A 27,388-nucleotide genomic window follows, 5' to 3' on the forward strand; every position below is an offset into this window, starting at 1 on the left:
GCTTGTACTTCAGAAGCTTGAAAGGAAAGTTTGACATTTTGGGAAATACGCTTAATTGCTTTCTTGCTGACAGTTGATGTAAAGTACCAACACATTGTAAAAACACTACGTTACAAGTCCTGCATTCAAAACCTTCATTAAAACTAAAGACATATTGTTTGCAAAACTTACTTCAAGTAACAAAATTCAACGTGCTCATTACGCAGTAGAGCAGCTCCAGTCACTTATGATGCTAAATATAATATGTGATGACATATAAACAGTATTTTAATATTGATGTAATTTGAACCATTATATACACTTGATCTTTAACAATTCATCATATTTCATTACTATTTCAATATTTACATATTATTTTAAGTGTTTACAGGTTATGTGTGTAAAATTTCTAGTAACTTCTTTTTTCCTACAAGACAGGAGACATGTTCCCTAAAGTCATGCAGTGAATCAGTGATTTATATGATTAGTGAAGGTCACAGATTTCACAGATTTGTTGTAGTCTTGAATATGATTGCTCATTTATGGGACTCAACGGTCTGTTATTTCTGTAATATAATTTTTAAATCAATGATATTGTTATTTTGTGTCAAATTGTTGAGTTCTTTTATATGAAGCTGTGTAATGAGCGGGATAATGTACAGTGAGCTGCGGTCTTTATGGCTCTCTGTACATTATCCTTTACTAACAGAACAGATGAGCAGAAACAGGGTTTAAGAAAAAAAGGGAAGCTTTTATTCTTTAGATATCCTGTGCAAAGGCCTCACATCACAGCTGGTCAGGGAGTATTCACACTGATGGATGCTTCTTTCTCTAAAATGTCTAACGCACTGATCTTAAATGCAATGGCAAATAAATATGAATTAATCCAGCACGAGCTCGTCGTTTGTGTCTCTTCCACCTCTGTGTTGCTCCCAGATGGAAAAGCAAAAAGGAAGTTCTCCCGAGTGTCCAGTCAGTGCTGAAAATGTTTCAGAAACAGAAACATGGTGACTCCCACCACCAACTGGAGAAGCATGACAGTTCAACATACTCAGTTTTTCAGTTTGAAAAGTCTCTGGTCCCGCGCAGACGCTTCAGGTCATCACTTCTCTGTGAGGTGTGGCTCGGTGAGTTTTTGGATGTACAGCTCCTGCACCAGATTGTCCACGCAGTCCTTAAACAGAGGCTCAGGCTCCTGACAGACAAGGACAAAACACAGTCAGACTGGTTTTGCAACCTGCAGTAGAGGTGCATTAGCACTACTGCTTTGTTTATAGCACCTGTAAAAAAAACGTGCTGAATGAGGTGAGCTTCAGCTGAGCTTTTTGTTACCTTGTGCTCAAGCTGCCTCTGTTTCTCGACGGCCTCCTCCAGCGTCAGACCCACCCACTCTGCCTCTTCCTCCAATACCTCAAACTGCTTCTCAAACAGAAGGAAACAGGGAAAAAAAAACAAACACATTACACCCTCTTCTCTTGTACAGCAAACATTGCGTTTTCTCACTCAGTGCACTTCAACACATCCCTCCTACCTTGTATTTCTCATAGACCTTCTCTCTCTTGACAGGGTCGTCGGGGTAAAGCTCCGTGCTTTTGCGTGCCAGGCGGAGCAACATGGCCCTCTTCAGGTCCATACCCAGCTTGGAGTTCAGATCTTCCTTTGGCGTCTGATGGAAGTTGGATAATTAACAGTCACATATAAAGCTGTGAGGTAAACGTAGTTTTGTCACGCAAGAGAAGAGGTAGTGTTCTCTTACTTTAAGAATATACAAGTCAAATCCGTAGGCAGCGTCGATGAGATCCAGAGTGCGCGCTGTGACTGTGATGGTGAACTTGTGGTCGAGGATCTCGCTGTACAGCTCTCTCTTGAACAGCTGTGGTTTCCACGTCCTCCTCAGACGAGTCGACAGCTACAAGGAGAAAAATTTATAAAAATGTCAGAACTAAACTGGAATATGATGTCTAGAATTACATTTGTCAAACATATGTACTGTTCTGGACTAATTTAAGTTCAGAACATGTTGGAAAAATGGAAATGTCCTCTGGGTTTTACTGCCTGTCTGCTACAATCTCTAAATAACACAAAGTGGAGTTCAGACTGAACGATCAATATCAACATAATGTGGTATTTTGCTCTGCATCATCGTATCAACACGTGGATCTCAATAGTTTATTATTAGATTATCCAGTGAAGTTGGTCAATAACACACTTTAGTTAACATAACTGAACTCTGTAAAGCAGGACTGTGTAACTCTGACACAAAACTTTGAGTGAAATTCTCTGATTTCTAAAACAATACAGCTTACTCCAATAAAAAAGACAAATGTGTGATGAACAGACTGAACTTAATTACTTCATGTTAACACTGTAGAAGGACTAAAGAAAGAATCTTCCTGGAGACTCACTTTGTCATTGTTGGCGTATCTGAAGCCTGATATCCAGCCCTCTCCTCCCCACAGGCCGTCCTGGGAGTGTGGAGGGTAGAAGATGGGGATCGGGACGTCCTGCACCCGCTCCTTGTGCCCCGTCTTTGGGTTGGCTCGGTACTCGACTCCCAGAGGCCTCCAGTGGACCGGAGTGGGATCTTTCTTCTCCAGTGACTTGAGGTAGTGTTTAGGGAGACGAGCGAAGATTCCCTGCTTCATTTTCAGGGCATCCCACACTTTGGGGGCGTATTTATGAAGAGGCATAGCGGACTGTCCTTTAACGTCAAACCTGGAAGACAGAATGAGGGAAAAATCAGGATGAAATCCTGAGAGACCTGGCCTGAGGGGCAGCAATGGCATTGTTACAACAACAGACACCAACAATCCAAACACACAGCAGACCAATGAACATGATATCCTGTTAGTATCAGGTACAACTTCTCTAACTCTTAGGCGATGACATATAAAACAATCATAATGACCAAAAGCATTATTTTCCTGATTCTTTATTACTGACATTAAAGTCTTACACATTTTGGGGCATTTTGTTGGTGTTTCAGCCTTATGATTAACTTTCTACCAGTAAACGTCGAATCTGCACTCTGTGTTTTGGTATTTTCAGTATATCTTGTAGCAAATTATTAAATAAAGGATTAAACAAACAAACAACAAAACAGAAAATGTATGAATTAATCGACACTGTGTGTGAATGGCAGCCACACTATATATCTAATGTGGAGAGATCAGTTTAAACCCGATAAAACATTCTCTGAACTGATAAGTGACAGTAAAGCTGCTATTAAACTAACTACATTAGCTACAGATTAGGAGCTTGTTACAGAAACGTATTTACAGAAACTCACAAGCACAACTTTCATAATGTTATTCGTTAGCAGGAGGCTAACGGACACAGGCCAACAGCACAATAAGATATCGGTTTATTTGACTAAACGAGACCTCTACGTGTCTAATATACTGTCAGGAATACATTCAATAGTCCGTCTTACCGGGCAATAAGAAAACAGTGACCTCCGCCGAATACAGGGCGACTTTTTCACCCACGTTATCCCAAAATTAAGCAGGCAAGGACATCACGGAGCCTCCAGCGCGCAGGCTGATTTCCGCATTGATTGACCCGCCCACACCGATGAGGAATATGATTGGGTGACGGACAGGAAAGACTCACAGGTGATTGGCTTTCACCGCTGTCAATCAATGTATTCTTTTTCCGTAAAGAGGACGTAGATTCAGAGTAAACTCACAAAAATATTAATAATATTAACAATAATAATGCACAACTCACTGTCATGGATGAAGCTTTTCGTTTTCATTTTTTAGAAGTTTTTCACTTTGATTTTTTTTTAATGTTCATGACTGCTATGTAGAATAAAACAGTTATCTGACAAAAACATGATCATATTACACATTGATGTCAACAAAATGTGTACATTGACTCATCATGAATATAATCACCACTTATTGATTTAATTAGTTGACAAATATTGGTGTATTTATGACCCATTTAGTCTTCAATACAAGTAAATGTCATGTATTTTTTTTCACTTAAGTAAATGTAAATTGGTACTAACAGCTAAATGCTAAATACTCATTAGGCTGAATGGAAGTGTGTGAAACATGAGCATATAGGCTACAGTGTGTGAACAGCACTTTAATGTTATAGCTGGTCGAGGTGTAGCTGATTTGAACAATTCTATACACTGTTTGGTAGTTTAACCTGTGATAATATATCATTTTTATTTCTGTGTGATATATATCAATCCTAATCTGCAAAGTAATTTTAACTTTAGTTACACTGAAATCCAGTCATCACAAAGCTGAGATACACAAATAAAGTAAAGGTATATCAAGAGCTGAACTCATATTGGGTCCGCGGTACCTGAGTAAATGCGTTTTGATGAAGAAAAATAATGGGAAAAAATGTGAGGATTTTCCTTTTAATAATTTGGGCTTTTATTGTGAAGTGCCGGGACAGGACTTGACAGGAAGTAGGCTCATGACGTAATCAGGATCATTTAATGTCTCTTAAAAAAGTGGAAATAAAACAGGATTGTTTCGGTTAGAGGTGTTTAACTTTAGCTACATTTAACCATAATCGATTATGTTCGGCTATGGCTGACAGGTAAACGTATTTTCTCACAGTTGCGTCGTCGTAGATATCGATTGTGCCCAAAGAACATGTGATAAGATCAAAACATACATTTTTAGAAGAAATACAATGTCAACCTTCGCCCGAAAGGTGGAATTGAACCACTCTGCCGCTAAGCAGCTACAGGTTTGAAGCCTGCACCCCGGACCACCGAGGCTCATCCGGGCACTTGTAAACTGTAAAGTCAGAAGTATATAAACCTCTCATCAGCAAGATATTTCTCACTCATGGTTTCTCGATACTGCGTAAAATTACTTTGGGTTTATCAAATACAGCACGTGTATGCAAAGAACAATGACATGTTGTCGCTCTGGAAGTATTCTTATGTTAAATAAACACAAAATGAGCACACAGATTCTGGTCTGTGCTGTATTATGAATATCAGGCGCATTGTGATTGGCTGTCTGAAAATAAAAAGGTGGAACCACAACGCGTCATCACAGGTAAGACATTTAGGTGTGCCACTTCTTGTGCGTGCTGACCCGTCGTTGTTATTGTTTTCAGTCACGCCTGAGCTTCTCCTGCAGTGACAGATCCATGAAAGAGCCTGCTGTTTGCTCTGATCTACCACCACAGCCTCACATGGTCGATGCTGCTAACTCTGCTATCTGCAAACACAATTTTATTTTATTTGTCTGAATATATGTTGTAGCTACTGTTCATATTGGGAGATACAGTTGTGGAAGAAGTTCTCAAATTAATTACTTAAGTTGGCTTAAAGTAGCAATAGTTTACCATAAAACTGCTCCATTATTGCTCCATTTCCAGAATTTCCCCCCGGGGATCAATAAAGTATTTCTATCTATCTATCTATCTATTAGAGTCGTGGATTATTAGCAACAAAATGTTCAGGTATCAAGACTGGGTGTACACATACAGTATTTAGTATGTTTCATTTCAGTGGGTGCTCATGACAAAGATAGAGTTAAATTACTTGTTCCTTTATTCTTGTTTGCCCTTTTCAGTTTCGCTGCTCGGATCCATACAATTTATATTATCTTAAAATGAAAAGAGACACTTTTGTGTTATAATTTGTTTTATTTCAATACATACATGTGACAGAATACAGACACAGGTAAAAATGAAGCAAAACCAGAAATAATTACCTCAATATTCACCGAATTTTTCACGATATTGCATAAAAATCTTTGGCTTAGCACCGTTTTTATGTCATAAGACCGACAGAACATTGATATTTATAACGTGTAGTCAATGTTTAGAGAGAGATTTCCAGTTCTGTTATTTTTTCCTGTCCTCCACCATCTTAACCTTTACATCAGTACATGGATATCATTTATTTTCCTCCGGAGCAGTTCTTTGGGTAACAGTCAGAGGAAGGTGTTCTCGATGACCAGTGTTTGAGGCTCCTCCTTTGTTTCCACAGCTGCTGGTGCCAGCAGGCTCCTGGTCTCCTCCTCCAGGGGAGTGCAGCACATATGCCCAGCGCAGGCCTTTCCACAGGCGAGGCTGCAGGTCAGGAGAGGAGGCAGGGTGGGGTCCTCTCTGTGGACGACGGGAGAGGCGTCACCCCCACTGCCTGCAGAGGACCCAGAGCAGGATGCGAACTCTGGCTGAACGGTGCAGCAGCTCACTCCTACGCTGTGAAGCACCTTAGTGACCCCTGACATCAGATCAGCACACCTGGACGTTTGGGAAATGATTCTGCATTAATAAAACATACAGTCTTCAGCTAATGTTCTGCTACTAAAAGTGAATCCACACCCTCCAGCCAATCACAGCTGAGATCACCATGGTATAAAAAATTAAACCTGCCAGTACAAGAGTCACATTTCTCCACCTCACCTGTGTATTGGAAACCCAGCATGGCAGTGCACGTGGACAGAGGCCACCGTGAATGATTCAGTTAACTGCCAGACGTGGAGGTCGTGCACAGCTTGCACCCCGGGGACACTCGCAATCCTCCGTCCAAGATCAGACACACAAATGTGTGGAGGTGTGGCCTGTAGCAGCAGCAGTCCATACCTGTGCACCTGCACAGAGTAACCAGTGAAACAGAGTAAGTACAGGTTTGGATACAGCTGGAGCAAATACTGGCAACATAAAATAAGTGTTTTTTCTTCTTAAACTGATCCTTTTCGAGGCTGTTTTAACTCTTAATTCAGTCTTGATAAGTGCACCAGCAACATTTAAACTCCTGACCTGTGGTGCAGCTGTGATAACCAGCGTGATCACAGCCAGCAGGGAGAGGCCAGGATCCAGGTACACCAGGAGGCTGCAGGCTCCAGAGCTGTGCAGGCACTCTGGGTCGACCAGCAGCATCACCAGGCTGTTGATCAGAGTCAGGATGGAGGTACAAAGGCCCTGAATGACGAGCGACAGGAGACAGACCGGCCACCGCCTGATGGCTACAGGGCTGCCAGAGTGACGTGATGACTTGAACACTGGGGAGGTATTAAAGGCGTTGTGACTCTCTGAAGGAGGAGAAAACATGATTGTTTCAAGAAAGATCGCCATTGAGATCACACTACAGCACATTCAGGCCATAAAGAGAACAGAAAAGGTTGAACTGAGTCACACTGTGCTCTGATACACTGCAGCTGTCACAGTGTTAATAAGAATATTAAGATTTTTGATATTGACATTTATGCATTGTGATATGGCAACCTCACGTAAAATAAACAAACAGATGTTCAAAACTGATAACAAAGATGAGAGCCTGCTTTTTCAAAGAGCACATGAATTCAAATGTTATTTTTCTCACGTGGGACACTGAGGTGAGGCTCTCTTACCAAGTCGTCCCACACAGGTGCTCTCTTTGGAAATCTCTGCGAGGTCGTCTGAGTGACTCACATGTGCAGCCCCACTCGCTACCTCACAGTCTGCGCCGTCCTGTGGAGCTGCTGCATGCAGGTGGACCTGTGGCTCTAGCTGTGGTGGTTGAGAGTCACTGTCAGGGATGCTGGAGGTTCCCGGGTTACACAGGACAAGCGCCCCGTTGTGGAATGTGTCGTCCACGGCAGATTGACTAACGTCACCCAGGACTCGGCCCGGCCCAGCCCGGCCTTTGGCTTCCTCCTCAGCCAAGACTGTGGGAGTCAGAGGGAAGAAGAGGAATGAAAAACAAACATGGAGACTGCTTGATGTGCTTTACAGCTGAATATACACTTGGCAGACTGATATCATCACCTGAACAGGCACACTGATTCCTCTGTAGTAAAAGATTATTATTACATAATCCCAGTATCACAACAAACAAACAAACAAAAACAAACCTGAACAAGTGTTTCTGTTGCCTAAGCCTAACCCAACAGTGACTGAACACAAAGTCAACTACATGTAAAGATAATATAAGAAGGAGTTTTGCATGACACAGGACATTATACTGTATGTAGTCTCTCTGTGTTTGATTCGTTTACCGTCTCTTGATTTTCTATGTTTTATTTCATGCATTATACTTTTAATTCTGCTTGTTTTGATGTCTTCTCTGTATCTTTTACCCCATATTTCCCCCTTACTTCTCCCCATAAAGCGCTTTGCAGCTTCTGTTTTGAAAAGTGTTTGTTTTCTTTTTTACGCTCCTGACTGAAAAGTGTCTGAATGCCACTGAATGGGATTCCTGACCTTTATTGTTAATGAATGATTTATTTAATAATTACATTATTCATTCATAATATGCTGCTGGAGGAGGAAAACACCAGCTACTAGTTACAACTTATCAACCCTTTATAAAAATGCCTTATTATAAAATACTACCACATATTGTTACACAGTATATTTGTGCATCATTAGTCAGTTATGTTACCTCTGTGGTCCCTGCTAGCCCTTTCATCCTGCAGCTGATCCCAGTTCAGCTTGAGCACCAGCATCTTATGGAGCAGACTGACAGCGCTGACCACCACAAGCAGTAGGGGGCGCTGTACTGGGTATGGCTCCAGGGAAAAGCTGACGATTTCCATTATGTAAGAGACACACAGAGAGGCCAGGAGGAGAGCAGAGATGAAGTCCGCCACAACCTGGATCCTGCTGTTGGTAGACAGAGAGCAGCCAAGAGCTGGAGGACAGAGAAGAGTTGGTGAGAGTTAACCCGTGAGGCGGCTTCATCGTTAGGTTGATCTGGGATGGTCCACCCACCAGTCTGGGTGCCAGGTACACGTTCGATGGATGACTCCGCAGGCAGGGTGGAAGGAGGCGCTGCCGATGAGGAGGAAACATGTGGAGGAGAAGCAGGGGAGTCCGAAGGGGAGCGAGGAGGTTTCATTATGCTTGCAGGTGGAGGAGAAGGAAGAGCCTTACGCATGAGGATGAAGAGTGTGTGGAAACCATCCACCAGGATGATGAGGGACTTGCACAGCTGACAGATGGTGACCTCGCACACCAGCAGCAGGATGGTCACTCCCAGCATGCACCAGTGTAGCACCCTCATGCCTGCAACTGAGAGTATAAAGGGCACATGAGAATTTCATACATGCTCTTATAACCTCCTTTGTTCATTAAACTCATTTTTTAGAAGTAAAAAACGCACGTGTAAACATGAAAAAATATACTCTTTTATCACTCCCTGTTTCTAGAAGCATTCTTTTAGATGTGCATTCGTCACTGCCAGAAGGAAACAACACTTTTAGGGTGTGTGGAGAAATGAAAATTTTGACTGAGAATCAGAGTATCAGGCTACACATAAAACCTGTGTAAAAAGTCCATGATTATGCTTTTATACACACAAAACCTCAAATAAAGTTATTTATAAAGCCAATGAAAATCATCTCATGGCTTCCATTAGTAGTTAATAATCCTCATTCTTGTCATTAATTTATTGTCATTACATTAAATGTTATTACATTATTGTCAACACTGTTATTCAGTGTAAATTGAATATCTTTGAATTTTGAAGTGTTGGTCAGAAGAAATAAGATGAAGATGTCCCATCAGGCTGTGAGAAACCAGACCAAGCAACTAACCGATTACTCGAGTAAGTAAGATTTTCATAATGAGTTGCAACTCCACACACATGAGTGGGAAATATTCAAAAAATATATATTATTATCAAATATTGCGGTGGATTATCATACGTTTCATATGTAGTGTAAGCTGTTGTGTATGTAAAACATTATTTCCAGCTACAATTAACTTGCATTAAATGCTGCAGATTCTGATCCCAACTTATTCAAAATTAAATTGTCACATGTAATGAACACACACACACACACACACTCTGTGCTGACATCTGAGCAACTCTGTCATGTAGCAGCTGCATCTGTTACACTTCAGGTCAGGATGTTGGGTGAATCACAGAGTTCACACACACCACTGTGCTGTCTTCGCTCTTCGATTATATTCCCAGTTATGGAGCAGTCATGCTGCTGCGTAGTTTATTCTACCAAACCTATAGTTTTTTTCTTGATCATAAGCTTAATGTGAAATTTATCTGCAAACTACAGTTATAAGATAAATGTAGTCCAGCAAAAAGTGTAATCTTTCCCTCTGAAATGTAGTGGAGTAGAAGTAGGTCCATATCATTGCAGAAAATGACTATTCACATTAGTACAAGTACAAGTGCTTGAGCAAATGTACTACGTTACTTTCCACCAATGATTTTAATATGAATTTAAATCTAACCACACCAGCGTGACTGAGCCTGACTGGATTATCTGAGTGTTTTCAGTTTCTGCAACTTTATACTTCTGGTCCACATCAATTCAGAGGCAAATATTGTACTTTGTACATTTATTTAGTTAAGACTGAAGAGTTAAAGGTTATTAACGCATACAGATTGATAATACAACATATAATCAGCAAATAAATGATGATGTATTATTGTGAATAAAGATAAAACTTTATTGATCCCTGGTGGTTATTCACAATCTAACCAGCAGTAAATCAAGTAAATAAATAAAATAAACACCACCTTCAGAACTATTTACAATTACAGTGATGCACACATTTATGCATCAGTCATTGTAATCCAATAATATAATATACATGATCCTGGAATGGATCATTATGCATAATGAGCACTTTTATGCAAGTAAAATTTTGAATGCACGAGTTTTAGTTGTAACCGAGTATTTCTACACTGTAGTATTACTAAAATACTTCTCCCACACTCACTCTAAGTCATGAACAAACCAGCATGTAAAACACTTTGCACAAGCAGCACTTGGTTATCAAAGTTTAGGACAAATGCAACAAATGCACAGACAACCCATGCTTTCTCTTCCAAGTCTAAAGTTTAATTACCCCAGGAAAGTGGACGACCCTCGGCCAGCGATCAAAGACAAGTTGAGTTCGTGGCTGTGATCTGTGCGCCGAAATCAGAAAAATGTCATTCATCGTGCTCACCATCTCTCCCTCTCTCTGTCCCACCACACTCCTCCTCTGCTCTAATCGCAGTCATGTGAGCTGGGGAGGGGGAGGGTGGGTGGTATCGTCCTCTCCTCAGTTATCCCTGTTTGCATTCCCTCCTCACCTAGTTGGTGGGAGAAAATACCTCCAGCGGACACATCACACAGCCCACCCACCCTTCACTCTCTCTGCACAGATCAAGTGAAGCTAATTTGCACTAATTAAATCCCCATTGTGTTGTCAGGATTACATAACCAGATCACATCATAAGGTTATGTCTGAAAAAAAACCCTTTGCCTTGATGTACTGGAATCACCAGGCTGCTTAATGTAGAATGAATCCAGTCTGGAGTTACAAGTAAAGGGCAGTATATATGAGAGTTATGGTCATAAAGTTTGATCTGTTTACTAGAGGACTGAGTTCTTTTGAACATTATTTTCCATTTAAACCTACTGGATATATTAAATTTGGGGAAATGATTCAGAAGACATATGACAAGATAATAATGAACATAAATGTGGACGAAAGTGTGGAATCAGATAAGCTGCCCAGCCTATGTAACTTTTCCTGATCAGCTACCACTGTGTTCACAAATATCACAACTTACATCTTCTATACATTAGATAACATACATACATTAGCCACCATAAGCTACAGGTCACACCAGATCCAGTAAGAGTGTAGCAACAAGTCCCCAAAGTGAATTAGAGTGCATTTTATTGCTTATGAATTCAACTCTCTGCAGGAGGATGTATGTGCTATTCCTTCTTTTTAAAGAAATTTAAGGAATAGTGGGAAAGCACTTAGTCATTTCATTGCCAAGAGTTGGATGGGAAGATGGATGCCACTGTCGGACAGAACCAGGCTCGCTGTTTCCCCATCTCCTGTCTTTATGATAAGCTAAGCTAAGCTAACTGTGTCCTGCATATTTATCATACAGATATGAGAGTGTTATCAGTCATCTCATCTAACTCTCAGCAAGGAAGCAAATTCGCATATTTTCAAGCTGTTCCTTTGTTTGTTTTGTGTTATTTTGCTTTCTCAAGCTCTGCCGAGGTGGTGCCCCCTCTCTGCCCCCCTCTCAACACTCATGACCCCACAGATGATGCAGCAGTCCCATCAGCCCGTGCTCCAGAGTGCCAGGGGTTTGTTGCAGTCCACTGGACTGCGAATCAACAGGCCAGATAGAGGCTGACACCATGGATAAATCCCTACTGTTCTACCAGCATGCCAGCACATTCCTGAGGCACGGCTAAGCCCAAGGAAAGGCTGGCGAGGAAGCATTTGATCACTTGCCACTGTCCCCTAACAGAGAGAGAGAGAGAGAGAGAGAGAGACGCCAGCCCGGCTAAACATTTAGCTCCTACAAATCTGCTTTTTAGTTCTGTAGCGCTGCCTGCTCCCTGATCTTTGGAGGACTTCCTTGAAGCTGCTATGATCACATTTTGGCCACTTTGAGGCGGCAGAACAATCATTTAAAACAAAGCATTTATCCAGGTCCAGTATTTCTGGTCGTCTGTAGCTGATGAAACTGGCTAGCGATAGTTGAAGCTTGTGTTTGTTTAAATTAAAAGTCTGACATTTATTGTTTGAAAAAATAGACCATTATTATTGTGAACTGCATCTGTACCAGGTAACTATAGCAGCAGTTGCTAAATGACCATGGTGCCAATATGTAGTTATGTTGATCAAATGTGCAAAAATAGGTAATTTTCTTGTGTGTAGATGATTTTAAAACAAAACTAGACTGGATTAGTTATTCTGACTAAAAAAGACGATAATATAGTGAAACAAGGTCACTTCTTTTTTACCCTTGATCAAAATAATGATAATAATATAAGTAATGTATTACCATATCGTCATCCAGTTGTCATGGAGATGGTTTACCAAATATCAACAGTGGAGTTTTCTGATTTTTTCTCACTTAAAAAGCAGCATCACAATGTAAAAATCCTCTGTTACAGGAAAAAGTTCTGCATTCGATATTTCACTCGTGTAAAATCACTGAGATATTAGACACAAAATGGACTTCGGTAAAGTAAAAGTGCTTCTTATGCAGAATCGTCTCTCTTCTTTCAGTGTTTTATTATCACATATTCACTAACATTGGATTATGCATTATGCATTAACATGTTAGCTGTAATGCAGCTGTGAGCTCGAGTACCTGCTCATTGACAAAACCCCTCACTGTTCATTTGAATTGATTTTAACCCTTTCATGCATGAATTATGATAACGTCAGACAGGAGAGTTTTTATTCATCTTTAGGCATGAAAAACCAGGTTTGAACTTACTATTTTATAAAGATATATTATATATATGTCCAGTAGTTGAAATCTAGCCAGTGATGCATGATGTACAATTCAGTGGACATGTGACTAATCATAATTTCCTCCCAATATAAAATCAATACTTGGATGACCCCTTAGATGTTACTTGATGTCACCTATTTTTCTTACCTGCATGAGTCTCTTTTTCTAGAAGGTTTGAACAGAAACAAATGAGCAAATTGTTTCTGGCTGTCTGTCCACCATCTTGGTTTCACTCTTTATTTTTTCCCACTTGCAGTGGCTTCCCACTGGGTAGCAGTGTATGAGATGATGCAGTAGCATCCACTGTAGTGGCTGATGTGCAACTACGCCATCAAAACTCATGCACATACAAGAAAACAGCTTTTGAAGAGCTGCACACTGTAGTGACCTCTATGCATGAAAGGGTTAAACCGGCCGCTTCAAGAAGCTTCACAAAGCTTATTACATAGTGTGGAAATTGTTGCATGAATCTCTTTCTACAATTGAGCTGCAATCGTACAGCAGCTGGATGTTTTATTTCAGCCTTTTATCCAAGACTTTTGCTTTTTCTCGTTTTCACACAGCGTCAATCACAACATAGTTCAGATATCACAGCAGACTCAATTAAATGACATATATTGTCTGTTTGTTATTGTTTAATTTCTAATTTTAGTTGAGCTACTGCATGTTTTTTCCATGTACCCCGTTGGGTGGAAGTAGCCCTGGTTGGGAATCACTGCGTTACATCATCTCAAAACACTTTTTCACACACAGGATCAGGCCTCTGCCTCCCTCCAGACTACACTGTTATAATGACTTTTCTTGTATTCAGTTTCAAAATATTGTCATAAATTTAATGAGAAATTCATTCATGATCCCATTGGAAAACACATAATAATAACAGGAATATTCTTTCACACTCCAGCTGTCAAATAAATGTAGTGGAATAAATAAAACTATGACACGTTCCTATGAATTGTGATGCAAGTATAAAGTAGCATCGGATTAAATCACTCAAATAAAAACGAGTATAAGTACAGAACTCAAGTTCCACCGCCAGTAAATATATGAAATAATGAAACATCTCCATGAAAACTCAACAAAATCTGTCTGCTGATGAGTGATTTTTCTTTTTAAAAACGAACTTAAACCAAATTATGGTATTTTTTCTGAAAATAGTTGCACATTCATTTTCCATTGATGGATTGAATTATGGATTGATAATTTGTAGTTTCAATTTCTGTTTCTTGAAACATTTCACGGTATTAATTTGTGCAATACTGCTAGTTGTTTCTATTTCTATTCAAAGTGACACTTCTAGTCATTTAAAATGTTCTTAATTTGTGTTTTATGTGTTTTGTTTCATATATTTTTGTGTAATTCCTTTCTTACCGTTGTGCTTCTCGTGAGTGGACGCTGGTGTAGTCGTTGTCCCAAGAATTGAAGTCGTCCACTCTGATCTGGTGTCTGTTTGCAAATGAAAAATAAATTCCTATGAAGACAAACTACTGCAGCCTATAAGCAGTTAAAGTTTATGGACCAACAGACTGGTCCAGTTCGACTCCCTGCTGAGAACATCAATCAGTAACAGTAAAGTCCAGCTTCTTCTTACCTTAGACCTCAGAGGAAATTAAAGTGGCGTCTGTGGATCTGACAAAACAACCTCACAGACAGAAAACGTCTCACTGATGGACTCCTCGACTGCTCACCCTGAGGTGCACAATCACATGTCTCATACCGATGTGGACGCAGCCTCAGGAGCTTCATATGAGGCCATATGAGGAGTCACGAAACACAGAAAACAAAGGGAGGGAGGCCGACAGAATATTAGGAAATGTTTTATTTCAACCTGAATTTTACAGGAACTTCACAGATGTAATAAAACCAAAACCCTTTGAATGCTCCTTGGGGAGATTCAAGAAGCCAGACCTTCATCACTCAGCAGAGAGCAGCAGACTAAGCACAAAGTCTATGAAATCTACACTGAACAACAGCCACTGTTTGGCTGGTTTGTGTGTGTGAACACAGGCTTTGATTCAGGCACAGGAATGATTAAACTCACTGTGTGATGACACACTTTTCCCTCTCATCGGAATGTTTTGTCTCCGTGCTGGAGGAGTACACAACTTCCTTGTTATCAAACCATTTTAGCCACTGCTCTCAATGACCTTTGGTCTAAACACACTACCAATAAATTCAGGAGGAAAATTATAAACGAGAGAGAGGCCGAGAATATCTTGCTATGCGTAGGTTTGGACTGGGGATAAAAAATGAAAGGTGACGGTCGGGGCAAATATTTCCCAGCATTCATGTTTTTTTTTAACAACTTGAATGAATATTGAGTGAAATGTATTAAAGAACACAATAATAGGACGTTTAGCCCCAAGGTTCCCAACTTACAGGGGTAGGAAACTTTAAAGGGGCTGCAGATGATTAAAGGAGTAGTTTGACATTTTGGGAAATACAAATATTTGCTGACTTGCAGAGAGTTTGATGAGAAGATCGTACCGGCACACTAAACATGAAGCTCCCTCCAGTAGATAGTTAGCTTAGCTTAGCACAAAGACTGGAAACAGGTAGAAACAGTTAGCCTGGCTAGAACCAACAGTGAAAAAAGTCTGCCAACCAGCACCTTTAAAGATCACTAAACAACACATTTCACTGCACATTATACTGTGTATAACTGTGTATGTGACAAATAAAGATTCTTGAATCACATTTGTATAATCTGTATAAAAACTGAGGCGTAAAAATGACAATTTGACTTTTTAGGGAGGGTTACCAGCCCGACATTACACTACTCACTGACATTTAAATGAGTGAAAGGGTGTCAAACTTCCTGTTCGTCATTTTACTAAAACCCCATTGTCTTTCTCTAATCTTGACCAAAGTGCTCTTGTTGCTTTCAACCTGTACAAAAAACGTTGCCACTGAACATCTTGTTGCTGCTTTAATTAAGAAACAAAGCTCCCTGGTATAAAAATGTCAGAGACACCTGACTCTTTGGGGTCATCTGTAAGTCTTGAGTGCTACTTCAAATCACATTTTAATAACTTCTGGCTGTCTCATGATCTCCCCTCCCTGCGCTGTAGGAGCGTTATTGGGCGGTGGTGGATTAGTGCGGCCTGGAATTCCTTCAGTAACAAATACAGAGCAGAGCTCCCACCCTGTACTCGACCCCCCGCCACCGCTGCACTCCCTCTGTCCAGGAGACATCAGCAGTGTCTCCTGGACTGAATTACTTTTAAAAGGCATGAAACAGAGGAACTTATCCCAAATTATTACAAGAAACAAAAAATAAAAGGAACTTATGTTCCTGCAACCCAAAATTATGTTAATTTTTCATGTTTTTCTGCTTTTCTCATCCTGTTAATTTACTTTTAGGAAAGAGGTGCATTATTTTACATGTAGATTTTTAACTTGGAAAATGTATTTTTCATTTCACAGTCTTTAATAATTGCTGGGCCTAATGCCATGTTCATGTCATCGTAATTACGAGTTCCTGATTCGTAAGTAGTGTTTACATCAAATTAAGTCTGAACTTTTACTGGAAAACTTGGAAACTTTTTCAGAAACTCTGATATTTAAAACCTGACACTTTATAATGAAGGTACCTGTAAACCAAACAAATATAGATGCCTCACATCAGCAAAACACTGTAATTAAACCAAATTTCATGGACATGGTGTCATGCTGCCATTGTATTGTATTCCATTTTAATCCTTATGCGCCCTACTCTGTAACCACACAACAGTGTTGATGAACATTTCCACTGTCCATCTCATGTGACTCACAAGAAACCAGAGAAACGATTGGAGGAATGTCTGGAAAATTACATTTTTGGTTCAGATATTTAACAATATTTTGTCTGCTTTTCCATCCACAGGTTGGGAGCCACCGTCTGGCTTTGATTTTAGGTCCCTGTGAGGTGCTGTTATTAGTACCAAACACACAAATGACAAATCTGATGTCCAACTTCATCAACACATTGGAGTCATTTTGCACCGACAGCCCCTCCATCACTTACTCAGCACAGGGGAAACACAGTGAAACCTCACAGGACTGTTTTACAACACTGAATCGCAGCAGATGTAATTGTTTTTTCATACCAATCAACAGAAAGTGAAAAAAAAAAAATTCTAAATATTATCAACCAGTAACGTTTTCACAAACACTAATATATTGACTCTGTTCCCTGCAAAACTGGTCTGTGAGCAAATTTACCACTTTTGAAGATCACACATTTGAAAAAGAGTCGCCAGCTGCATCCAAACATCCCAGTCGAACTTGCTCTGAACACGTCTCGCTTGTTTTTTTCTGCATTTACACATGTTGAATAGAAACATTCAGTCACATCATTTAGTCATTACATGCATTTATTTGAGAGGAACAAATTTCGCCATACATATCTTTGTGATTACCAGCACATTTCAATTAAGTTAACAAATTATTATTAAAAATTTCTAAAAATTAAAGCATAACAAACAGTGGGGGCAAACTATCTGTTGGGTGGAGAGGAGCAGGAGGGTTGAATGTTGCTCCTTTTTAGGAGGAAAAAAAAAAAACACACAAACAACAAACCTGCCTGTGTCTGCTTCAGGGAAAAATTCAAAGCAGGGAAAACCAGCTCTCTTCACGAACACACATGAAGCTGACATGTCATGTTAGGTTTTACTGCCTCGGCTGGATTCGAACAGAGACATCAGCGTGTTGTGAATGATGCTGTCCGGACTGAGATCCCCTTCAGTTCTGTAGGAAAACAACACGACCACCAGCGCCCCCGCGTGGCCACAGCTTCACCCAGCAGAATAGTGTTAAAACAACAACAAGGACCGTGATGAGAACTACTGTTTGCTGCTTCCTTGTGGTTGCTTTCGTTACTGCACCCCGACTGCTACCATAGTCAACCATTCAATCATATTTACCTTTCCTTCCAACACAGATTACCCCCCCCACAAAAAAAAAAAAAACACAAAACTAAATATTTGCTCTAGTTTGAATCTGAAATATACATCAAAAATGGGGCTAATCTTTAAAAGCAAACCCCAAATGGAAAATAAAAGATAAAATGAGTAGGGGGAGAAAAAGAAGGGGAGAAAATGAATCAGAAAAAGGCTCATATAGCTATAAAATAAATACAAAATAACTGATTTCTCAAAGCAGCCAAAAAAAAAACAAAAACAAAGACTGAATCTGAAGTGGTGAGTTTGAAGGCAACATGAATGATGAGGTGGAGTGGAGGGGTGAGATTGCACAAAGCACCAGTGGAAGACTGAGGGGACAGGAGGGAGGAGAGGGGAGGTGACGACAGGCCGAGCTGCTTTTCATGAAAAGAGTCGAACACAACGATGACTGGTCGAACGAAGCAATAACGGTGTCTGAAGCTGCAGAGAATTGAAGAATAAGAAAAAAAAGATTTTTACTGTAAATAACTCAACCAAAAGCAGACATGTTTTTTTTTCCAGCTGGGAGCAAATTACTGTGATTTTTCAAGAAGCAGGTTTGTCGTTGCAGAGGCAGGCGGGAGACAGTCGCAGCTCCTCAACATCAGCGCTGAGGAGACTGGGGGGGGGGGGTCGCTGATTCCTGAGGGGCCAAAGTGAGCAGAGGATGAGGAAACAGAGGAGAGGGAGGTCACTTTGGCAGAGGTCCCTAAGAGTTTCTTCTTTTTTTTTTTTTCTTTTTCTGAATGGGGAGAGTGGTCAGGAGTGGGGGCACACACATAAAACGCTGACATTTAAACAGACACGTTCACATCTTCAGCTTCCTTGGATATAAAAGCCTTTGACAGTGACCCACGTCCACCTCTACAGCGAGTGTTTAAAGCCAGCAGGTCCTCTCAGCAGGGTCTGTCACTGCCCCATTTTCCTCATCATCACCGTTGTGTCTTTGTGTGTGTTTGTGTTATGACAAAAACTTTAATTGGTAGTTATCTCCCCGACTACAGTGGAAATCTACACAGGAGAGCAGGTAGGGCTGTGAGAAAGGTCTGTCTTTGGTTAGTGTTTTATCCTCCCTCCTGCGTCCCCCGTCTCTCTTCTTTCTCACTCGCAGGCGGCTGCTTGTTTGTAAAGATTGACATTATGTAGTGATGACAGGGTGATTTTATTTCTCTTTCTTACCCCCCCTCTTCCTCACACTCAATGTGCATACGTCTGTGTGTTCCAGTGGTTGATGTAGTGTGAATGTAGACGATTCCTTATTTGTCACAGCCAAGCTCGAGAAGTCGATTTTGTCCTTTGTGTCTTTCCACAATTTGCTTGTATTTTTGGGTGAAGAGCTTTCGACCGAAACACCGGGTCTTCCGTCCTTTATGGAAAGGTTGTGTTGGTGGTAAAGTCAAGGAAATGACAAAAACATTGTAGGGTAACCAGTCATGTAGTAGAGCCAGATGAGAGCCATGTTCTTCTGTCCTCACGGTCCCTGTGGAAGCAGAACACAGGAGATAACTCAGTCCTGAATGTAGCTGCGAACATTTTTAAAACCCAGTAAGAGTTCATGCTAATGATCCATGACTGATAATCCATATATGAATCATTTTTGACCCTTAGACTGTATATAAAAACAATCACCCACTGGTCTGCGGACTGCCTTTTGAAGCCTCGAGCTGAGCATGTTCAAAATCACCATCTCAGTTTAACGGCCGTCACAATCTTGATTTTGGAGCCTCAGAAAGCGTGCCAGGCTTTGAAGCCAATTTTACATAGTAGCCAAACCGAGTCATTACTTTTTTTCCATAGACTTAAACTGTGAAAGAGATGACTATGAATCAGCGTTTACAGTTTCACAACTCCCATGAAATGAATCATTTCACCATCAGACTTTAACCCATTCAGTCCTATAACATTTGGAAAGTCTGGAAGAGTCACACGATTAAATCATTTTATGCTCTATGAACATCATGCTATGTTGAAGACGACTTGATTTCTAGGGACTGAGACCGTAAACTCATGAGGAGAATGTTTACTGAGGTAATAAATCAAGTAAGAAGTTGGATCATTTTCTCACAGACTGAACTTTTTATTTATTTGGTTTTATATTCAGACCGACTTGTTCAGCATGAAGTCACTAACAGAGTCAATTCTGCTGAAGTCCGTGTCATGGAAGCTTTACAGCATGTCAACAGGATGATGACTTGTCTACTTGTGATTTTTTATTGTAGATACATAAAAGTAAATGTTTACCTCACAACTTCATGGCGCGTCTCTTCCCGTCTCCAAACTGGCTTCTAGCAGCAGCTCCTCCAGGTCCTGTCCGCAGCTGACACTCACTACACAGGTGACACATAACACACGTCACCAAACAGGGTTCCCGTACCCGAAACCAACAGATCACATCATCCATAGATCAGTGACCACAGCGACTCACCGTGCTCCATCACACAGCTGCCAGGTTTGGGGCTTTCAGCGTCGAGAAGGTGGAGGGAGAACTCAGGCTTCAGGCCGTTGGGCAGAGCTGAACCAACCACCTCCTCCTCTGGAGCCTCGGCAAAGCACTCCCCGTCGTCTGCCGAGCTGTCATCGGGCGAATCCTCCACTTTGACTGGGGAGACGAACACAGTTGTGGTCGGTTCGTGACTCTTTGATGCTGCTCCTGGATTGGACTCCTGAGCTCCACCTTGAGTGAGAGGTGGTGCCTGCTGATCAGTCTGGACAGAGAGATCGGACTTGACTCCCTGTTCATCTGCCTCCGTTTGCTGCTTTGGACTTGACTCCTCTTGGCTTTGCTGGCTGTGAGCCTTCTTTGTTAAACTGGGTTTTTCATTTTCTGACCAGATGGCTGGTGCTTCCTGGTTCTCCTGCAGCGACAGCTGCTCTTCTTCCTCTTCGTCTGTCCGGTTCTGTAACTGGCTCTCCTCTGATGCAGATGTTAGCTCATTCTGCAGCTGTTCAAGAGCAAATGTTAATGGCTGCAGCTGCGTTTCTACTTCAGGGATACTAGTCTGGGATTGATTCAGTTCGCCTAATTGTGTACACTCTCCTTCTGTGCTATGAGGGGACATCACCAGTCCTTCATCCTCTATGAGATCTTCCTCCTCCTCTCCCTCCTTCTCTCCTTCCACATAAGTAGGCTCAGGTTGGGGGCTTTTAGTGCTCTCTGTTACCTCTTCAGTGAACGGACATGTTACAGCCTGCACTGATGAGGAATCTGAAGGCAGGGCTGGTGCTTGTTGACTTGAATCTGTCACTCCTGGGTCTAAAGTGCTAGCTGTTACATCCTCTGTGGGTTGACTTGTAGACTGTGGCTCTAGTGTGTGGGTCTGTGTGGCATATAGTGCGGACTCTAAGTGTGCTACAGGACTCTGCTCTGTCAGTTTACAGTCTGTTGATGGAGCAGCTGAGCTCTCCTTCACGTCCTCCTGTGTCTGTTGTGTTTGTGCAGGTGTTTGAGATGAGGGCGGCGGCTGTGTCGTGGGTGTGTTTGTGTCTACAGGCTTCTTTGAGGCCTCTTTATCGTGGCTGGGAGCTGCAGGTGCACTTATCTGGGGGTGTAGCTGCTGCTGCTCAGGAGGGCTCTCCACCCGAGTTACCATGAAGATCTTATGACCCCTCCCTGGACTAGAGACAGATATACATCGACCGGGAGATGGAGGGGTGCCAGGAGGAGCTGTGGATTCTGTGACGGTGATGCCGGAAATGACGCTCGATCCGCCAGCAGGTAGGGCAGACAAAGGTGAGGATGTAGGTGAGGCACTGCGGAGGGGCTGTGCAGCCCCTGTCTGGGTTTGAGGAGCAGTCTGGTTTAAGTGAAGGGAGGAGTTTGACGTGGAAGAGGACTTCGTTATCACCTCCTCTTCCTCCTCATCCTCAGTGTCAGAATCCGACTCCAGGGTCAAGTGAGGAACAGTCATCTCAGAGCTAGCTCCTGACGGGCTGCTTGTCTGTCCTTCAGTTCCTGTTGTTTCAACTTTTACTCCCTCTTTCCCGTCTGCGTCCACTCTTTCCTCTGGTGCTGGTCCTTCCTCCTCCTCTCTGGTCCCATCCTCTGTGGCGATTTCAGCCATGGATGCCGACTGCCTCATCTTCTGCTCTGTTTCCTCCTTCTCTCTGGTCAGGATGAAGTTCCTCTTGCAGCCATTCTGGATCTCAGCCAGCAGGGTGCGCTGGGTCTCAATGAAGCTCTTCACCTGAGGGACAAAACACGTCACAAACATGCAACAAAAGAACCACAAGAATAAGAGAATAAACAACTAAATCAAAGCACTAATCTCTTTTGAGCCAGTGCTGTCCTTCAGTTTGCTATTTTAGTTAGTAAAAGTTTCTTTTAAAATACAATTCTCTTTAAAAAGCTAAGGCTGGTGGCGTATGTATGTATGTATGTATGCCGTATGTGGCCATTCCTTTGTTTGTTAGATTTGGTCTTTTCATGAAATTTGCGGACAACTGGAAATAAACAAAAGAAAGAGAACATGTGCATGTCCCTGTCTGTTTTAGACAGTAATTTATCACCCCTGTCTCCCCCTCCCCATGCCTTGTCCCCATGCTCACAGTTTCTTTCTTGGGCTCCCGGTCAAGGTCGAGACGCAGCAGAGAGGTGTTGACTTTCAGGGCGTGCGACAGGGCCATCAGCCCACCTGTCTTGATCTCATTCTCTCGAAGGTCCAGACGCAGCAGTCTGGGGCTCTCAGCGATAAATTCAGCCACAGCCACGGCTCCTACAGTACAGATTACAAAGAACCAGGTCAAAACATGCAAGACAGCAAAACAACCATCCATAAATACTGAAGCAGAGGCACACAGACAATAGTGCCAACCTTCGCAGGACAGTTTGGTGGAAGCGAGACCCAGCCTGAGCACAGAGCGGTTGGCAATCAGTCCGTCTTTCAGCTTGTGGACCCCTTCGTTGCCTACAGAGTTATGGCCGAGGTTGAGAGTCTCCAGACTCTGGGTGGATGGCTGAGGGAGGGAGAGAAACAACAGAAACTCTGAGAATATGAACAGAGATATAAAACAACTGAGTATTTATTTAGTAATGGGAGAATGCAGCTATAAAGCCACATTGTTTAGTTCAAGTTTTAAGCTTTAACAGCTTCTGTCTGGGCAAACTTAAATATGCTTTAGTTATGAAATGATTAACTGAGGTGTAAAATGTGTTTCATTGTGTTCAATGAAAACCAGTGTATTATGATGTGAGCCAGCCATTTCCAATAGATCCAATAAAATATTTCTTATTTATATAATAAATAATCAGAATTATTATAAGATATAATTATCTTTCTGACTACCACATTATGTTACTGCTTATCAAACCTACCATTGAGTGCTGGAGCTACGTGCTGCTTCTTTTTCACTTTGTGCACTGACCAAATCAATAAATAAACACTGATTTCTAGCAGTCTTTTTCTGCTTACATTGGTTACTGTTAAACGTTATCGTCTCTTTGCATTGTGGTAATCAAGTGCACTGTGTTATCTCCAGGGTTATGAATCAGCAGCCAGGACAGTCATGGGATGTTCTTTATCAGTCTGAATGTGGGGTTTTAGGCCATTTTGTGTGTTCTGCAACAGCTCACAAGCTCCAGTAAAATAAAGACACCATCAGACAAATTTCTTGGAAGAGGTCAAAAATACAATATTTTATAATCCAAAAGCAAAATCACCACATGTTTCGGAAAATAAGAGGACTGTGTGTCATAAGCCATATTTAAAAACATGTGAGAGGTTAAAGACATTCGAGTCCTTTTAGTCAAAGTCCTAATGACTGTTTTTTACATACATTTTACTGCTAAGAAGCTTCACTGTTACACTGCTCATAACAAAAAGATTGTTTTGTAACCATTAGTCTGAGTCTACAAAAACAAAGTTAATCTCATCTCATAAAACAGTGCTGATAAACGTTGACAGTTTATCGACATGCATCCTTTGTTCTGCTTGTTTTGGTAGTTTTGCCTCTGTGTTTTGGTTTTGCATGTGTATTTATGTGTGTGTGTGTGTGTGTGTGTGTGTGTGTAGTGACGTTTGCATACTGGCACTTGTATGTTTGTATTTTGCCCTATAAATGAAGCCCTTTTTACCTGTGTGTTTTAAAAAGTGTTCTGCAAATTGAATATTATTATATAATGGTATTTATGTTGGCAAAACTTGCTGTGGCTCTTTTAATACAACATAACTGTAACAGAACATTTTAATTTTTAAAAACAACAGAAAAAAAGTTTCTAACTCTGACAATGTGGTTGAGGCAGTAATGACTCAGCAGTGTCTACATTTACACACTGTAGTACTAAAACAATAAGTGAACAATGAGTGTGAAGATAATGATGCTATCGCTAAAAAACAGGAATGAGACCACTGACTTTACTAATGGATTATCTATGCCAGACTGCTGTGAAATTAAACCAAGATAAACTGGGAGAAACAGTGCGGCACGGAGACCAGCCCCAAGCTCACTTTGCTTTACTGAGCGAGACAGGACTGGACAAAATGTCAGCTGTGTTAATGAGAAGCCTACATGGAAATGTGCTATTAAATCGGACGTCATAGCACCTATCAATACAGCACACTAATCTCTCACCTACACACTTGTCACTCAAGTTTACACAAAGGCAACAGGTAACGAGTTCTCTAGTGAAATGCAAATATGAGTCATTCATCTAACAACACCATAGCACATGTAAAGTTCCTAATCTTATTTGTTTTAAACAAGATCCTCCTACATCACGGAGGTTAAAATGCTGCCTGTGCAGCTCGTTTGAATTATTTTACATACTAGTTGTGAAGCTTGTGAACTTTTCTCTGTGGGGTTCAAGTCTTATCTTAACCTATAATAAAATACCACAATTCATTTGTTGATCATGTTTTGTATCATTAACTAAATGTAGTGAAGTGTAGTGGAGACGTATATTTGCCTCTGAAATACAGTGGAGTATTGTGAAACTGAGTTACTCCAGTGAAGCACAAGTACCTCAAAAAGTACTGAAGTGAATGTATTTAGTTACTGTACTGTGAAGTGGGAAACAAACCAGCAGCTACTGGTGTAAATGGCTGCTGCCTGCAGCGGCTGTGCAGACTGCTGACAGTTGCTACCTGTCATCAATTCAGCAAACATTATTTTTTCACAAGTAAAATACGTTCTTCAAAAGGAGAACAAAAACACATGGTAGGTGTGGGAGAGACTGAGCTACAGTAAAAAGCGCACGTGTAAGAGCTGCTGAACATGAACAGATATGAGGAGAGAAGAGGTAACACCAACAGCAGATTTCTATTTTAATCACTTCTCTGATTGGGTAATGAGGAGAAAATTGAATTCTCCCTGCCTGAGCTGGTGTACAGACAGCCAGTGTTTTCCTCTGATAAGTGAGTGTACAGACAGGCTTTTTTGTCTCACAGTGTGTGAGTGTGTGTGTGTGTGTACCAGTGCAGCAGCGAGGTAGCCCATGCCGTTGTGTGTGAGCTGGTTGTTCCATAGCACCAAAGTGACAAGGCCTTTCCTCTGCTCTTTTAGTCCTTCACACACATAGGCCAGACCTGTGATGGTGAACATAAACAGACACAAACAAAATTATTATGTTTTTAAGTTAAATACAAATTTTCTAACAATTTTAACAAAATGTCTCGTGACCTAAAATACAATCTAATTTAAGGGTGTTTGGTGCATTACCAGCAGCTTGTTTGCATTGTTTTGAATATTTTTTTCCATCACTCTCTATTACAGAAAGCACTTCAACTAGCAAGAAGACCTGTTCACTGTAAGCAGCGAGTCAGTGTCATCTTGCATCTGGAAGCGCCTTGTGTTTCTAACTGCAGAAAACTGCTGCAGTCTAAATTCATCTGATAAGTCTAGAATGAGTTTAATGTTAAAAGTGCATCTATCAATCAAGTATATATATGAAAAAAATCTGTATATAGCGGTAGAAAGCAAAGCAAAAATACACATATTAGCTTCAAGACTTATTACAATATTATTAGTAAATTAGTCCATCTGTTATGCAGACTACTTTGTAAATATTTCAAAGTGTTTGGCCACATAATGCCAAAAAATTCAAATAAATAGCTCTGTGGTGTATTGTATTCAGTGGCGATAATTATATCAACATAATAAAAACAAGCAAAGAACTTCTGCTTGCTCCCCAGCCTGATCACTTATCTGAATCTTATTGTACATTTGCACAATATGTAAATTATGTAAATAGCTAAAATTCCCTCTTATTATTTTCACTGCTTTATTTCTTTTTCCTTTTTTTTTTCCTTTAGCTGCAATCACCTCTTTTCCTCCAAACTCTCATCTTATCTGGGTGTCTGAAAAGGCACTGAGGTGTGCATACAAGTCTTTTCTTTTATGCTGCTGCATGTGTTGGTGCTCTATCACTGCTGCGTACCAGAGTCCAGGATGTGGTTGTTACGCAGGTCCAGGATCTGAATGTTGTAGTTGAATTTGAGCAAGTTGCCAAGTTGGGCTGAGTCCTGCAGGCCATTGAGTTTGTTGTCTGCCAAGTACAACTCCCGCAGGTTCATATTCATCTTCAGAGCCGTGGCTGCCCAGAAACATAAATGGTACAGGAAGGTGAAAGGAGAAGAGGGGCATATGAGTGAAAGAAGAAAAACAAAATGTCAGGAAAGGAGGACTAAATTCTGGGATTAGGATTCTCTGACACTGAAGTTGGAAAGAGAAACCCCTCCTCTTCCTCTTCTACATCTCCTCCCGTCACCCCTCTGGCACCCTGCCCATCTTACCCAGTAACATGAGCGGTCGGCCAGACAGGCCGGCGTTCTCCAGGTGGAGGACTGCCAGGCTGCCACTGATCCTGAGTGCTCGTGCAACAAAGGGAGCCGAGTGGTCCAGCAGAGGAGTGTTACGTGCATCGAGATACTGCAGAGAGCTCGTCTGAGGGGGTAACACCAACAGAGACGCAATTAATTTGGTATGCTCGGATTAAAGTGCACATCACAATCATAATAGTGTGAAATAAGGTCCTCATTATTATGATGAAAACTATCTTTGTGTGGCTGTTAAAGTACAATTATACAGGTCTGTGAGTGGAATTATCCAGGTTAAAGTGAGATGAGGTTGTCTTTGTGGACTTAATGCAAGTATGTGGCCTAAAACATCTGGCTCACACAAACACACATAAAAACACATTGTCCACCTCTACATCCTCTACCCTCTAGATGGAGGCCTTTGATCTTACGTCCTAATCCAGTAACATCTCCATGATTACAGCTGCTGTAGTAAACTTCTGACAACACCAGCTGAGACTTTCAATGGACTCAACGCAGAAAACATTTTCCTC

At 41.3% G+C, this 27,388-nt stretch overlaps 3 protein-coding genes and 1 non-coding gene across 4 annotated transcripts in view; all 4 read right to left on the minus strand.

The window, feature by feature from the left end:
- Nucleotides 1-709: 709 nt before the first annotated feature.
- mrpl28 (mitochondrial ribosomal protein L28) lies at nt 710-3,525 on the minus strand. The gene is made up of 6 exons (XM_070829415.1): nt 3,413-3,525; nt 2,385-2,694; nt 1,736-1,888; nt 1,511-1,645; nt 1,312-1,398; nt 710-1,174 (listed from the first exon to the last, which is right to left on the minus strand). The coding sequence occupies exons 2-6, from the start codon at nt 2,667-2,669 to the stop codon at nt 1,082-1,084; spliced, it is 753 nt and encodes a 250-aa protein (XP_070685516.1). The 5' UTR covers nt 2,670-2,694; nt 3,413-3,525; the 3' UTR covers nt 710-1,081.
- Nucleotides 3,526-4,652: 1,127 nt separating this feature from the next.
- Nucleotides 4,653-4,739, minus strand: trnastop-uca (transfer RNA opal suppressor (anticodon UCA)). Its single transcript has one exon. It is a non-coding gene; the product is annotated as a tRNA-Sec (tRNA).
- Nucleotides 4,740-5,900: 1,161 nt separating this feature from the next.
- Nucleotides 5,901-10,842, minus strand: LOC139199537 (proton-coupled zinc antiporter SLC30A1). Its single transcript, XM_070828574.1, is given in 7 exon segments — nt 5,901-6,213; nt 6,376-6,563; nt 6,733-7,004; nt 7,323-7,619; nt 8,336-8,591; nt 8,594-8,964; nt 10,768-10,842. Coding segments are annotated over 6 exon segments (1,689 nt in total). The 5' UTR covers nt 8,957-8,964; nt 10,768-10,842.
- A 6,678-nt stretch (nt 10,843-17,520) lies between these two features.
- ppp1r37 (protein phosphatase 1, regulatory subunit 37) overlaps nt 17,521-27,388 on the minus strand; it is a 40,596-nt gene continuing 30,728 nt past the window's right edge. Inside the window, exons 6-13 of the mRNA XM_070829932.1 lie at nt 26,832-26,982; nt 26,477-26,632; nt 25,513-25,625; nt 22,917-23,058; nt 22,651-22,817; nt 20,531-22,289; nt 20,347-20,432; nt 17,521-19,585 (exon numbers count right to left, since the gene is read on the minus strand). Of these exons, the coding sequence (XP_070686033.1) occupies nt 20,356-20,432; nt 20,531-22,289; nt 22,651-22,817; nt 22,917-23,058; nt 25,513-25,625; nt 26,477-26,632; nt 26,832-26,982 (2,565 nt within the window). The 3' untranslated portion in view covers nt 17,521-19,585; nt 20,347-20,355. The remainder of the gene's footprint in view (nt 19,586-20,346; nt 20,433-20,530; nt 22,290-22,650; nt 22,818-22,916; nt 23,059-25,512; nt 25,626-26,476; nt 26,633-26,831; nt 26,983-27,388) is intronic.

This window comes from Pempheris klunzingeri, chromosome 4 (genome assembly GCF_042242105.1).
Source record: "Pempheris klunzingeri isolate RE-2024b chromosome 4, fPemKlu1.hap1, whole genome shotgun sequence".
Taxonomy (NCBI): Eukaryota; Metazoa; Chordata; class Actinopteri; order Acropomatiformes; family Pempheridae; genus Pempheris; species Pempheris klunzingeri.